The sequence below is a fragment of the Polyodon spathula genome, chromosome 1 (genome assembly GCF_017654505.1).
Source record: "Polyodon spathula isolate WHYD16114869_AA chromosome 1, ASM1765450v1, whole genome shotgun sequence".
NCBI lineage: Eukaryota > Metazoa > Chordata > Actinopteri > Acipenseriformes > Polyodontidae > Polyodon > Polyodon spathula.
The window spans coordinates 63175784-63190390 of NC_054534.1; the positions used below are offsets into that span (position 1 = coordinate 63175784).

General features: G+C 34.7%; 1 protein-coding gene across 1 annotated transcript in view; it reads left to right on the top strand.

Annotated features, from left to right (window-relative positions):
• Nucleotides 1–14607, top strand: part of LOC121320704 (vascular endothelial growth factor C-like) — a 61262-nt gene that overhangs the window by 19900 nt on the left and 26755 nt on the right. Inside the window, exons 2-4 of the mRNA XM_041259281.1 lie at nt 6869–7082; nt 9621–9811; nt 11147–11286. Of these exons, the coding sequence (XP_041115215.1) occupies nt 6869–7082; nt 9621–9811; nt 11147–11286 (545 nt within the window). The remainder of the gene's footprint in view (nt 1–6868; nt 7083–9620; nt 9812–11146; nt 11287–14607) is intronic.

Here is a 14607-nt window from a genome sequence, read left to right on the forward strand (position 1 = left end):
TTCCTTTCACGTGATTAAATAGTCTTTGTTCTTTCCATGAAGTACAGTGAAATATATTTCTTGATGTAAGCTCAACGGTCAACTTCAGAGTACATGTAATATTTGTTGTTCTTGTGATGTGAACTCACCTAACTGTTTACATTTTCCTTTGAGCACTGTGTGCAATGTAATGAACTCCTAACACTGGGAATGTAAGGGTTGATTAACTTGTAACACTGGGTTAAGGTTGTGACCCCTCTGCAATTGGCTGGAGGTTGTGAGAAGTGGCTTTTTGTTTGAACATACATGTAGTACAGTCAAGAAGGACAATTATTTAGCATTTACATCTGAGCATGTGAAACCTAGATGGTGGGCCAGATTCACAAAGCTTTTACTTGTGAGTTATGTGAATGAATGAAAACATGTATGATATCCATGGAAACAATTCTGTACTTCGAAACATGTTTGCGTTTTGTTTTTTTTTTTTGTTTTTTTTTAATTTTTAACCTGCATAAGCAATTAATAAAGAATACAATTAAGAGATGAAGAAATTCCAACATCAGTTCTGAGTTGTTGATAGAGTATCGGACATCTGAAACGCTAACAGTAACTATTGTAAAATCCGTATTCCCTTTTACAATGTCATCCTTTTTGCTTTGTTATTTCAACATAAATATACTTCTACCATGTTTACATGAACCACACAACTCGGGAACGTTTTTCACTAACTCCAGTCGACTCAAGTTGGCTGGCCATGGAAACGAGGTATTGTTAAGCAGATTTTGTTTTACCATTACATAGTTAAATCAATGTAATTTTTTAATATGTTTTAACTTTTTTCCATAGTAACACAGATCTATATGATACCTTTTTTTCTGTCCCAAAATATTTATTTAGTTATACTGTATATTAGTGTATTTGAAACTACAACATGCGTTCTCACCTGCTCTGTATACACTTGTCCCATTGATGTACAAGTGCCTGTAAAAAGGTTTGAATGTACCAGCACCACAGAACAGGTTTTGATCTTCATCAGTCCTTTAACCACCATGTCATTCATGCTTAAGCTTACAGTGTTATTTGGAAAAGTAAACAATGATGAAGAAGGGGATTGTTGTCGCAGTACAAAGTTCACATTTTAACTATGGCAATTAGTGGGTAGTGATTATGAATATTTTCCTTCTTTTCATGACTGACCAAATAATCATGCTACAATTCCTTATTGTACTGTTGACAAATTCTTTAGAAATGAATTATATATATATAAAAATTATTATATATATATATATATATATATATATATATATATATATATATATATATATATATATTATATTATTTTTTTTTTTTTTTTTTTTTTAAAATAAAGAAAACATTGCCTTAAAAGGATGTTCACTAAACACTTCTGATTTAAGTTTTGAGTAACTTAGTTTGTGGTTGGACTGAAAGGAAACCTTCAAGAGTATTATTGGGTAAAAACAATAAAAGAACAAGTAAACATGGGAATAGGAAACAAGCTATGTGTGAATGTGTTTATAAATCTGAGTTATCTATTGTTCCTGGTAGGAAACAGACTATGGATGTTATCTCAGGAATAGAATAAACACAGACATACATGTTCTCAATACAATAAAGCAAATATGTTATTTGTTTTTCTTTTTACAAGACTTCATGCTTCCTGAACAAACAAAAATAAATAATGTTGGTGGGGGTATGTGTTTCCGTTGTTAAATATGTTTAGAATATACAGTGCTGCACATGTGTATCCCTGAAGTAAAACTCAGACTGTAGATTTGAGATGACTGTGTAGTAAATTCTAATGGATGTAAATGAAGTTACACATTTTAAAATATTCTCCTATGTAAATGGTATCTTGCAATTCATAATATGGGGGTTATGTGTTTACGACTGTGTTTGTACTTAATCCTTACTGTACATTTTAACTTTCTGTCTCTCTGCCTGTATATTACACTAAGTTTTTACATATACCTAGAAAAGCCAGTTCTGTACATTTGTAAGCTAACCTGAATATCATAATCTGGGTGTATACTGCATGAAGGCATCTGGCTGGCTGCCTGTACTCTGTGTGAAACCTACATTTATATGTGTCCATACTGTACAGTTAATTTGAGGTCACGGGGATATGCTTTTTTTGTGTTACTGATGGCTCTAATTAATAATCCCTGTTAGATGATCTTGTGTGAAAAACTAACCTTAGAAAAAGCAAAGCAGGTTTAATGCCATTACGCACCAGACATGAGTTTTCAAGATACTTTTGCAGCAACAAGACCATAAATACCTGAAGTGACACAGACGTGATGTGCCACATCTGTAAAACTATAAAAAATTGCTATTGGCAAGACTGATCAAGACAGGTACATACTCGTCAACATTCTGAGTGTCTTCTTTGGCAGTATTTCAAACATATATAGCAACATCTCATGCATACCAGGCTTATCCATTGCCTTCAAAATGGACTACCATGTATTACCATTCACATCTGTAACTTTATAATTGCAATGATCTTTGTTAAAGCTCTGGGTATTTTTTCACAGAAAGTATTATTTTTTCTTCTGTCATTTTGGATACTTCTTCACCCTGCTGACCCATGTGCATTGAAGCTGTTCTCTGATTTGATCAATTCCTGAGTTGACGTGTGAAGAAATTGCAAAAACTAGGATTTATTTCACATTGCTCCAGTGTCGTCTGTAGTGTGAAAGAAATAAATGTGTAATGTCGCTGCACATTTTCACTTGTTGCATCGAGTCTGCTGTGTAGGGGCCTGTGGAAGGGGTGTGGGTAATTCACTGACCAGGAGACAGACAGGTGTATTTGGAAACACCACACAGGTGCCCAGTTTTATTTTAGACCGGTTCTTATTTCTCTCCGGCAGAGGGCACTGTTGACCGTGGGCTGCCTATCAACGATGATAGACAGCACCACGGAAATACCACAGCTGGTACACGAACAGCAAATGCACTCGCAGGTGCTCAAAGAAATAATAATGAAAACAGAAGGCGAAAAGAACAAGGGAAAATAAAACAGTAATAAAACTACAAATAAAAGGTGCTGCACTTGGCAGCGTTATCCCGGTCGCCGCTACCCGCACGACCCGGATCACCGTCCTACTCTGTCGGCTATCTAGCCTGCTCTTTTACAATACGCCGGGGTCTGCCCAAGGGTTCCCCGCTCTCTCTCTTTCTCGCTGTGAATTTCTTTTCTCCCGGCTGATTCCCGGTCCTGAATCAAAGCGTCCGCACTCTTGGTGTGTCTAAGTGGGCAGACCTGAGGAAACAACAGAGCGTTATTTTATAGGACCAACAATCACCCAAGACCCGCCTCCCAGCCATTCAGAGAGGGGGAAAGTCCACACACACCCTTTCCCACCTCCCCGTGTCATTGCCATGACTCACTGTTGGGCGACTGCCGCCCTCTTCCTGCAGCCCGTGAACACGCCAGCAGAGTCAGCACAGATCTCTCCCTGTTACAGGGCCTTTATAATTGCTTAATTTGAGTCAATTATTCAAAATCCACTTACCAAGTTTTGAAAATCACTCTCCATGTTTACGAAGGTTTTAAACAACTAACAGCATTTTCAGAGCAATATGTAGGTAGGTCTAGGCTAAACCTGCTGTTTGGATATAAAAAAAGGATCATGTCTAGTTTTACCATCTAGGGACACAGATATTTATGTGGTTTCAAGACCTGAGAGGAAGAAAAATTACTTGAGTAATGCAGCAGCTGTTGGCCTAAAAAGTCAAAAAATATATTATGCAAAACATATTCATTAATCATAACCAGTGATGAAAATGCATCTCATGTTAAGGAAACAAATGTTTGTTATTTTACACTGCACAGTCTCTGCATTTTCCTTCCAGTAAATCACCTGCTATAGCAACAATTTCCAAAGAAATAAAGTCAGTTACAAAGACATTTCAGCTATTTCGTTCTTCAGTGATATAGCACCGTGCTGCTCATACAACACACTTTACGCAAAATAAAATAAAATAAATAAATAAAGCACTTGGAGTTGGGACAAAGCAGGTGATTCACTACAGTTTTCTTTAAACCAATTGTTGTTCATTGTTCTTCATTTTTAAATGAAAAACATAGCCATTGTGTAACCACTATATGGCACTCTGGGGTGTGTGTTGTTGTGGGCTATTGCCACTTGTCAGCCGGCGGAGGACACAATACAGCTGACGAGTGGCAATATACCACAACAACACACACCCTATCGTGTTATATGGCTCTATTAAAAAACAATTATTGTATATCATCATATTGTTTTACTTTTTGAAACTGACAAATTCTTCAGTGCAATATATTTCTTATTACTGGTAGTAAGAATTTTTTATTTGATAAACTAAAGAAATGTAAATGCTATGATTAGTAGATTTTGGGGTTACATGGCTAATTATGCGTACTAAATCAGTGGAGATAAGCACGTTTCCAGGAGTTATTTTATTGACATCCCTGGAGTCGTAAACATTATCTTTTGAGTTTTATCACTCTGCAGTCAGTCATGAGGGCAACTGGGCATGCTTCCTGGAATGTTCCAGACAAAAGAGTATCGGTTTCCATCAGCAGCCGCTGACAGTCTGTATAACAGCCGTCATGTTTTCACACTGAGAATGAGTGTCCCAAAGGGGCTGCATGTTGCACATTCACACTACAGTGCTTGTGTTTAATACTAATTCCCAGACCTGCTAAAATTCTACTTAGCTTTTCAAATAAACAGGATTTTGACTGGTCCTAATTGAAGGAGAATTAGATGTTAAAATGCTGTGTAGACAGAATCAAGATAAAATTAGTACTATGATTAATAGCCGTACACAGATAAAATTACAGTCAGTATTGCATTAAGACAACCAGAAGAAAGTGCAGCTCAGTTATTGAAGAATTCAATACCCACCCATTATTACATAAAGTAATGTGACTATTATATTGTTAATTAGTAGGAGCAGTAGCTGGAAAAGAGGTTAAATATTGACCTTTTTCAAAATAACTCCCAGACCTTGCACTGAAAGAGGAATGTCAATTGAATACAGGACGAGGAACATCCAAGTTAAGCAGGCCTGCAAGGTACAGGTCAGGCTGTAGGTGTTGGAGTTGTTTTGATGGCAGATGAGTTACGTTTTGACACCAGGCATAAAAAATAAAAATAAATAAAAAAAACGAATGAAAGGAAATATTTGAATCTAAATGTACATACAGTATATTGAACAACTTGCAGCAGAGTTAAAAAGATCAAGCATCAGAATTTCAGAAACAGTGCTGTGTTCTTTCTTATAAATAGGCAAAACTATATTCTAAGAGAGATGATTTGTAAAATCTGTTTGATATATTTATTAAGTTATACTATATAGAAGATTACAACTACCCAGTGATATCAGAATGTGGACAGAAAGAGACAGTATGATAGACCATACATATGTTTTTTTTTTTGTTTGTTTTTTTTTGTAGAGTATTATTTTAATCAATATTGAATATTTTCCTAGGTTGAATACAATACCTTTATAAAAGACACTATATAATGGTGTGACCTCTCAGTAAAATAATATGTTTTCTATTCAAGAATTAATTTATTATGTTGCACCTTTTCTCACCTGCCACTTTTTCTTGTTAATGTAATGTTGGGATTTTACATTTCCAGACAAGACCAAACAATGCGCCATATATTAAAAGAATACATTCAGCAAGTAATTACAAATGACTGGCATTGTCCATTTACAGAAGAAGAAGAAGAAGAAGAATCTTTGGGTCAGATGGTTCATTATTCCTTTGAAAACTCTCTTTTGCATTATTTTCTTGCACTGCAAGTCATTGATTATATAAAAAACAAAAATGTAATTTATGGCACCATCCCAGTATAAAATACATTCAGTATAATAATATAAAAGGCATGCATACATTATGCACATACAGGAACTGGTGATTTCCTTATTAGTACTCAATTAATGCAAGTGTGCATTACTATTTAAAAGCTCAAGTCACTCAGAGGTCTACCAGGATACGTGTCTACAACTAGACAGAATGAAAACAGCTGTGGATGTGGTTAAGTTGGAAGGAAACAGGGGAAGCTGATATACATCAGTAGATAGACTGCAAGATTGTTTAGGAAGAAACCATTAATTTGTAAGAAAAACAAGCAGAATGGACTGAAGTTTGAGAGAGGCAGAACACAGATAAGTCATCCATCCTGAGCAGTAAAATATGGACTGATGATAGAAAATTATATGCAAATAGTATTCTGATCAGGGACTACAATGAGAACTGAGTTATGGTAATAATATTGTTTTTCCAAACTTGAATAAACAAGGATAACAGAATGGGGAGAACTATTTGCCATTTACTTTCTCTGCTAGCCAGTTATTTGTTTTATATACCTACCTCTTTATATAAAGGAAATCTCAGTTCAGTTTCTTTATCAGTTTGCAGATGTTTCTGTATCATCCCAGATGACATTGTCAGCTTTTTCTCTCTCTCAGCAGTAACTGTTTTTTTTTTTTTTTTTTTAACTGAAGAGATGTTATTAATACACACACGTTTTGTTATGTAAATGAGTAGAAAGATATGAAGGTAAACCTTTAATCAGGTTATCCTATTCACACTACCTACATCTTGTTTTGAACATTTGGTTGTGAATTAAGTTAATGGCAAACGTGTAATTTCAACACATGTTTATAGCACATTATTATGGTATTGTGGATAGGGAAGAGAAATAAGGAGAATACAGAAAGGCCTCTTTCTATGCAGAATTACACATTTCCAAGGCTGGTTGTGTTTTAATTAAAAAAATTGATCATCAGTACAATATTCAAAATTTCACAGACTCCTCATCTCTGCTGACGATTTAATTAACTGATCTCCTGTGTTTCTTTGCTAGGACTATCCAGAACCAGAGCTAGAAGAACAGTTGCGGTCTGTATCCAGTGTGGATGAACTCATGAAAATAGTCTACCCAAAATATTGGAATATGTTAAGATGTCAGTCAAAGAAAGGCGGACATCTGCAAGACAGAGAAAAAGCTGCCTCCGACGCAAGGACTGAGGAACCCTTAGTATTTGCAGCAGCATTTTACAATCTTGACATTTTAAAAAGTAAGTTTATTGTAAGATGAGGAGATAATTAGACTAATTTTATTTCAGAACTGCAAAAGAACATTTTTCACTTATTGGAGCATATGCAACTAGCAGATTTCCCTCTATGGTGTACAGAACCATTTATCATATATGTTTCTGTTCTATATGATAACCATTCCTGGTTTTTATATGTAAAATGAACAACATAAAAAGCAAAAGATTACCATCTGAAAGATGTGTACTCCCTGCTGTTATCAGGAGAAACGCTGCTGAAATTTGAAACATTTCCCAACAAAATGACATCAGTGGCCAATATTGTTTATTTTCCAAGCCAAACAATCAGATCTCAGAATTACAGTAAAAGAGACCCTGATTACTGATCCTACTGCCTGCCTAGTGCCAAAGCCATTATGAGATTTAAAAGTGAAGTGTTGTAATTAAACAATACACAATGAACTCTAACCTTATATCCCAGCTATTTTAGTAAGCGAGGAAAGGTCTACAACTAAAAAGATACTGTAATGGGATATTGAAGATCTTTGAGTATTTTACTACAAATGTTGCCTTCTAGAGGAAAAGGGGGGACATGGTTATAGTATTTTTATTTGTTTCTTCTCATGTTACATATATATATATATATATATATATATATATATATATATATATATATATATATATACACACACACACACAGTACCAGTCAAAAGTTTGAGTACACCTGCTTGAAACCAGGTTTTTCACGATTACCTATGCTTTTAACTGTATAAACGTGTCTATAAACACTTAATATTTCATTATATGATATGTGTACTTATATAAGCTGATAATTATAAGTGAATTGCATTCAAAAATTTAATTTTTAAATGAAAATGTAAATCTTGTCAATTTCAATGAAATGGTCAACCAAAGCAAGGAGATTTCAGTCTGAAGCCCAAGTCAGTTAAAAGTCTGAAATGTGTATAACACGGTGTTAGAACACTGGCCTAAGTATAAAATTGTCTTTGTTGGTTGTTCTTTGAGTTAACTAGCATGTTACCTAGTTAACCTTTTGTCACCAATTATTGTTAACAGGTGAGGGTCCATGATTACTATAAATATAGGTAGCATAGGCACAAGTTTGTCATTCCTGAATGTAAGGGAGCAGAAATAGCAAAATACGCTCAGTTAAGCAAAGAAAAAAGACGCCTGTAATTACTTTAAGAAATGAAGATTAATCTTTAAGATAAATTGCAAGAACTTTGCAGGGTCTGTAACTGCTGTGGCCAAGACCATCAAACGATTTGAAGAAACTGGCACTCATGAGGACCAAACATTGTCAGACAGGCCGAGGGTGACCTCAGAATCAGAGAACAATTTCATTCGAGTCACAAGTCTGCGAAACCGACGATTAACTGCCCCTGAAATACAAGCTCAGCTAAATGCTACTAGAAGTACAGATGTTTTAACATCAACTGCTCAGAGGAGATTGCGCGAAGCTGGCCTAACTGGAAGAATTGCTGCAAAGAAACCATTGTTAAGAGTGCAGAATAAACGGAAGAGACTTGCCTGGGCCAAAAAAGTCCATGGCAAACTCAACCAGCATGGCTATCATACCATATTTCAGAGGCATGCCATTCCATCAGGATTACGGCTAGTTGGGCTGTCCTTCATTCTTCAGGAAGATAATGACCCCAAACACACCTCAAAGTTGTGCAAGAACTATCTGGCGAAGAAGGAAAGTGAAGGACAACTCAATTTAATGACCTGGCCTGCCCAGTCTCCAGACCTCAATCCCATAGAACTTGTATGGGACGAACTGGACAGAAGAGTCAAGCAAAGCTACTCACAAGTGCCATCTCTGGGAACTGCTGCAGAAGAGCTGGGAAGACATGTCGGGTGATTTCCTGCTGAAACTTTTTAACCGAATGCCTCGTGTTTGTGAGGCTGTTATTAAGGCATAAGGTGGCTATTTTGAGGAATCCAAGATTTAGAGACAATTTTCAATTTTCTTGAACATTGCTTTGATACTCCTTATGTTTCGTTTTGTATATTGTAACATGTGGTTTGATTTTCAAGTATTTACAGAAACGTATACGACGTAAAACATTGTCAACTATATAAAAAACCTAGTTTCCAGCAAGAGTACTCAAACTTATAGAATGTACTTTTTAAATTTGAAACTGTTTTTGTAAACTATACTAAACTGTCCCACCAGCACACTCAGATCTAGTTCATTTTTACTGCGGCTGTTGCAGTGGTCTGTTCCTATAATATTGACTGCAATAACAGTTAATACTCGAAGAAAAGTGGAAAAATCACTTTATAATAAGGGACGTTTACATTACATTAGAAAATAATTAATTAAATTATGATAATGCTTGCATGTACATTGTTTGTTGTTTACTGCACATATATAATAGCATATTTTAAAACCAAATCATGTGCCCGTTACGTAGTCATATATATATATATATATATATATATATATATATATATATATATATATATATATATATATATAGCACTATTGTATTTCAACTTATTCTTCTGTCTGATTTTTCAAAATGCATTTGACAGGTATTGATACTGAGTGGAGAAAGACCCAGTGCATGCCACGAGAGGTTTGTTTAGATGTGGGAAAAGAGTTTGGGGCAGCAACAAACACCTTCTTTAAACCACCCTGCGTGTCTGTCTACAGATGTGGGGGCTGCTGCAACAACGAAGGACTTCAGTGCATGAACATTAGTACATCTTATATCAGTAAAACAGTAAGTTGTTACTAAAATTAAAACAGTATTCTAAAACTTCACGCATGAATTGTGCCCTCTTCATTCCTTTGGAACCTAGAGTTCTTGTTTTGTCCTTTATCTAACCTATCTTAGGAGTTCAAAAAGTGTAAATGCTGTTTGTTTTGAGCCCAGAGATAATTACAGTACAGCATGTTGCGAACGAACGGAAGCCAATTCATTTTTTTTCTTTTCATGCAAATTAATTAAATTGGTGCCTACATTGTATAAATGAGAAACTCATATGTGCTGTATACATAAAGGGCTATAAATTAGCCTGTGAAGGGAAGAGTTACTCCCAGTAAATTAGGTGGTGTCAGTTCCTAGGTCATGTTGTTAGGTCAAGCCATCTTGTTGCTACTTGATCATTATCAGTGACAAGAGTTTTAGTTTGAATATTTATAGTCGGGACGGTGTGTCAATGCTAAGTTTTTATGTCTATAAAACTGAGTTGATCTGTAATTCTATGGCTGTGTAGTAAAAGGCAAAGGGTCAACAAGATTGGTTTTAATGACCATTGTGAATTGTATAACAGTGCGTGAAGTAACAGCCTTTTCAGTTAAGAACTCTAATAAATAATAGATGGAAATCTCTTGAGTAAATTCTTCCAAATACAAATTGTATGGGCCTTTAAGTAATATATTGATATATACTTACTGTAACTGTTGAACTGAAATTGGTTATTGATAAAATGTGAATGTTTTTGACAAGTCATTGGAGTCAATATAGTCAATAGTCACTTTTTATAATGTGAAAAGTGCAATTTAATGCAAACCTTTATTTCTTATTGACAAAAATGTATGTTTGCAAAATGAGTAACAAAAACTGAAAAGGTTCACTTATCAATATGGGGTTATTGGATCTTGTGCATGAAAGCATAATTAATTAGGATACTCACAGTAACATGGAGTAACTTCATAACAGTAAATGGGAGAAAATAATGCCATAATATCTTTAGACCCATATTCCCAAGGCTTGAAATACTTTTAGGAATTTATTCTTGAATGAGTTGCTAATTAAAGTAATGCTGCTGTCTTGAACACATTTATATAATCACTTGTGGTTGACACAGCTATGTGGGCTCAGGCAAACAGTTTATTTAAACAAAAATGACACGATAAAGAAATTACTATGCTCAGCCATTGCTAGCAGTGTTGTTTTCAAACACACTTTGTATTAGACTAAACAGCATTGATTAAATAAACTAATTTTTTGAGAGTCATGGTGTTTGCAGACAGTTATGTTCCACAAGAATGTCAAATTATGGTTCTGTTTTTAGTCATGTCATTGATTTTGTCCTATTTTGTCCTCTTCTAGTTGTTTGAAATTACAGTACCACTGTCTCAGGGACCAAAACCAGTGACAGTGAGCTTTGCCAATCATACATCTTGCCGCTGCTTGTCCAAACTGGATGTTTATAGACATGTCCACTCAATCATTAGACGGTCTCTACCAGAGTAAGTTTCTGAATCTTTCATTTGATGTTGTTATTCTGTTTTTATTTCTCAAACAAGTAACTGTTTGTTTATTTATTTTTGAGAATGAATGAATTCTCAGTTTAAAAATATATAACCATAACTCTAAAAGCTGAAGATTGTAGCTGTCTGTGTTTTAATTCCAACACTGCAGAATTTATAGACTTTTTCAGTTCTACTGCATTTCCATGAAAGGCCATATGCAACTTTGAAAAAGAAAGATTAATACTTATTTGTTGTAACCTGGTGTCAATCTCCCTGAACCCGAAGTCATTGCATTTAGGTTGTGGTTTGCTTTAATAGTTTCCTTTACATTGAACATGTGTATATAATTAAATAAGATACAAAACAGAACAGTATTTCTGTAGGTTTTACGGCAGATCGAGGCCTTGTATTCAGATATTTTTGAAGCCTTAGAAATGGAATGCAGACAGTGAGGTACTAATTGTTGCTTAACTTGCCTGAAGCAACCATAATAAATAAGGGAATAGCTAAACGGAGGCCAATTTACATGTTTAAATTTACATTTCTTTTTTATTAAAATTGAGATTCCCATTATGATGTATGGGCAGTGTTGTGGAAGTTACAGTTACAAATAGTTATTTCTCAGCATAGTTTACATTTTACAGATAATATTTTCTTCGGTTTGGTTAGGCTGCAGCTCGACACATTTTTTGATTAACTGTTTTCCATGTTCTAGCAAGATGATACAAAAAGCGCGTTCACGTGACATGTCAGGTCTTGCAATATTAGAGCACTTTCTGATTTGCATGTTATTCATTAGCCATAGTTCTTTTTCTTTTGTACATTAACTGTAAGTTATTTTTTTTCTGCCTGAATAAGGAATCATTACAGTTTCAAGTTATTGATTATCCTTCCTATTTAAAAAAAAAAAAAAGAACCAGAAGGGTAACTGCCCCCAACCACTTCTAAATGTGCAGAGTGAGAGGAGTCAATCCCATTCCAGAATTAAACCTTGGATAAGGAGGAATTTCCTATAAAAGGGCAGTTGACATTTTGCATTCTTAGTGCCCCAGTGGGGCAGTTATGAAGACATCTGTCTACCAGAAACTTGAATAGGTTTAACAGAAGTCATTTTGTCCAGTGGGACCTGGTCCTTTGACAGCGTGCCAAGATATGATTGATAGATATATACATTTTCTTAAAGTGTTTACTAATATATTTGCCTATGTGAGGTTTTGGTGTTGAGTGCAATACTTTCTTGAAAACCAATTAGTGAATCAGTTGTATTCCTACTGTTATGTATTTATTGCCATACTATTGCAAAGGTTGCTGATTACATGTGTATTTTGGATTTGACATTTTGCAAAGTGCAATTTTTTTATTGTGTTGTCATGCTTACAGAGTAAGTTTATAAAAGCACTTACTTCCTTGTGAGGATATATCATTTAATGTTTGTTAATTTAGTGCAGACATGTACAGTGAACTTCCTGTTACACTGTTGTTACAGGTTATGATAATGGAGAAATTCAAGCCAAGATCTTAATGAGCTTTCCATCTTGTACCATATTTCCATGAACCACATGAATAGAAGAGATTTGTTTAAAGATAATCGAAAATAATGTTATTATGACCACATTTATCAGGGGACAAATAATTATTTCAATTTACACCAACTAAAATAAGGTTGTGCAACAAACAGTTTCATACCTATATTCTCGATCGCCTTCTTATATCATTCTTTTCTTTGTCATCTGCACAATCCTTTCTCTTCGCTTCTGTTTTCTCCAGTTTGTAATATGTTTGCGTTAAAAAAAAAACACACACATTCAAGGTTAGCTATATTAAAAAGAGTTTCTATTTTTGTCATCAAAGTGGTCTTGACCTTTAACTTAAGTATTTTTGGGGGAAATCAGTAGTATTTCCTGCCCAACTCATGTAATAACTAGGGTAACTCGGAAAAGCATAGAAGTGCTACCTTTTTCACCAACTAGAGCTGTCCACTAACTCGAGTTGTGGGAGAATACAGGCCAATTTGAGTTGACTCGAGTTGGCTGTCCATGGAAACGAGGTATTGGACATCCAACTGTCATTGTTTTACCAATTCTATATACATTTTTGTCCACCTGTTTGAGCTGACAGTTCCTGCTTCAAGCATTTCTTAACAAGGTATTATATTATCGGTTGCAGGTTGTGAATTAATAGAGCAATGACAAAAGCTGTAGCATCATTCAATAAAGCAATTAACTTAACAATACTTGCATTTAATTAAAATATTTTAATTAAATTACACAATAGTTTTATTTTTTTTAAATCGTTACTTTTTCTTTCTTTCTTTGTTTGTCTATGGGCATGAAAAGCACTTCTAAAACTTCTGTTGTATTTTCTGTGTTTGTTCAGAGCTAGTTTTTATCTGATAGATTACACAGCATCATAAAGGCAGAACTGTTGCCTTTCACAGTGTAAATGTTAGGTTTTGAATCTATAGAAATAAAAATGCATTTGCCGTGAAACTTGTTTTGTTAAAACTGTATACAGTATTTCATTTAGAGTATTAAAGGCAATCAATAGTGTGTACAACCAATTTCTGTTTCTCATCTAATCTGAGTCCCAGGACATTTTGATTTATATTATTTATTTCAAAAGCTATGCCACAGATTAGTGAAAAAAAGATAAATGTGCTGTGTGTTAAAACTGAACACTATGTTGTCAAGGGCTTTTATACATTAGATAAAACATTGGCTAATAGAAAACTGAGGGACACTTGTAACACTTCAGGGACATTTCTGTATGTCTTGGAAGTATTTTTATTTTAAGAGCAAGGATAATCGTTGTTATCTTGACATTGTGTTCCTAAACAGGTTTTATAAACAGATGGCCAAACTGTAGTGATCTTCAGCCACAAATCGTTTCCCTTGTCACCATAGTGTATGCTAATAAAGTAGATCCTTCTGATTAAAACTGGCATTTACACAATTGTATTGGTAAGTTAAAATGTCTGTGGAATCCCTTTATAAATACTTCCTCAATGTTTTATTCATTTGCATTTCATTCCGAAAAAAATCATTACTGTCAAGATGATTTGCAATAAGAGAAATTTTGGGAAAATGTATCTCTCATGAGGTTTTAGAAATTCACTATGTGAAAAAAGCAGTGTTCTTTAGACAGTAACATGCATTTGGTGTTTTGTTTTGTTGTTATTTATCAGGAGCGTCTGTGGGAATTTAATGAACCTGCCTTATCTTAACTTACCTTAACGTCTTCTACTCGTCTCTAAAACTTTTTGTTCTTATTTTGCTCCCCACATTTGACCTCCTTGCATGCACAAGTTCTTCTTGACTG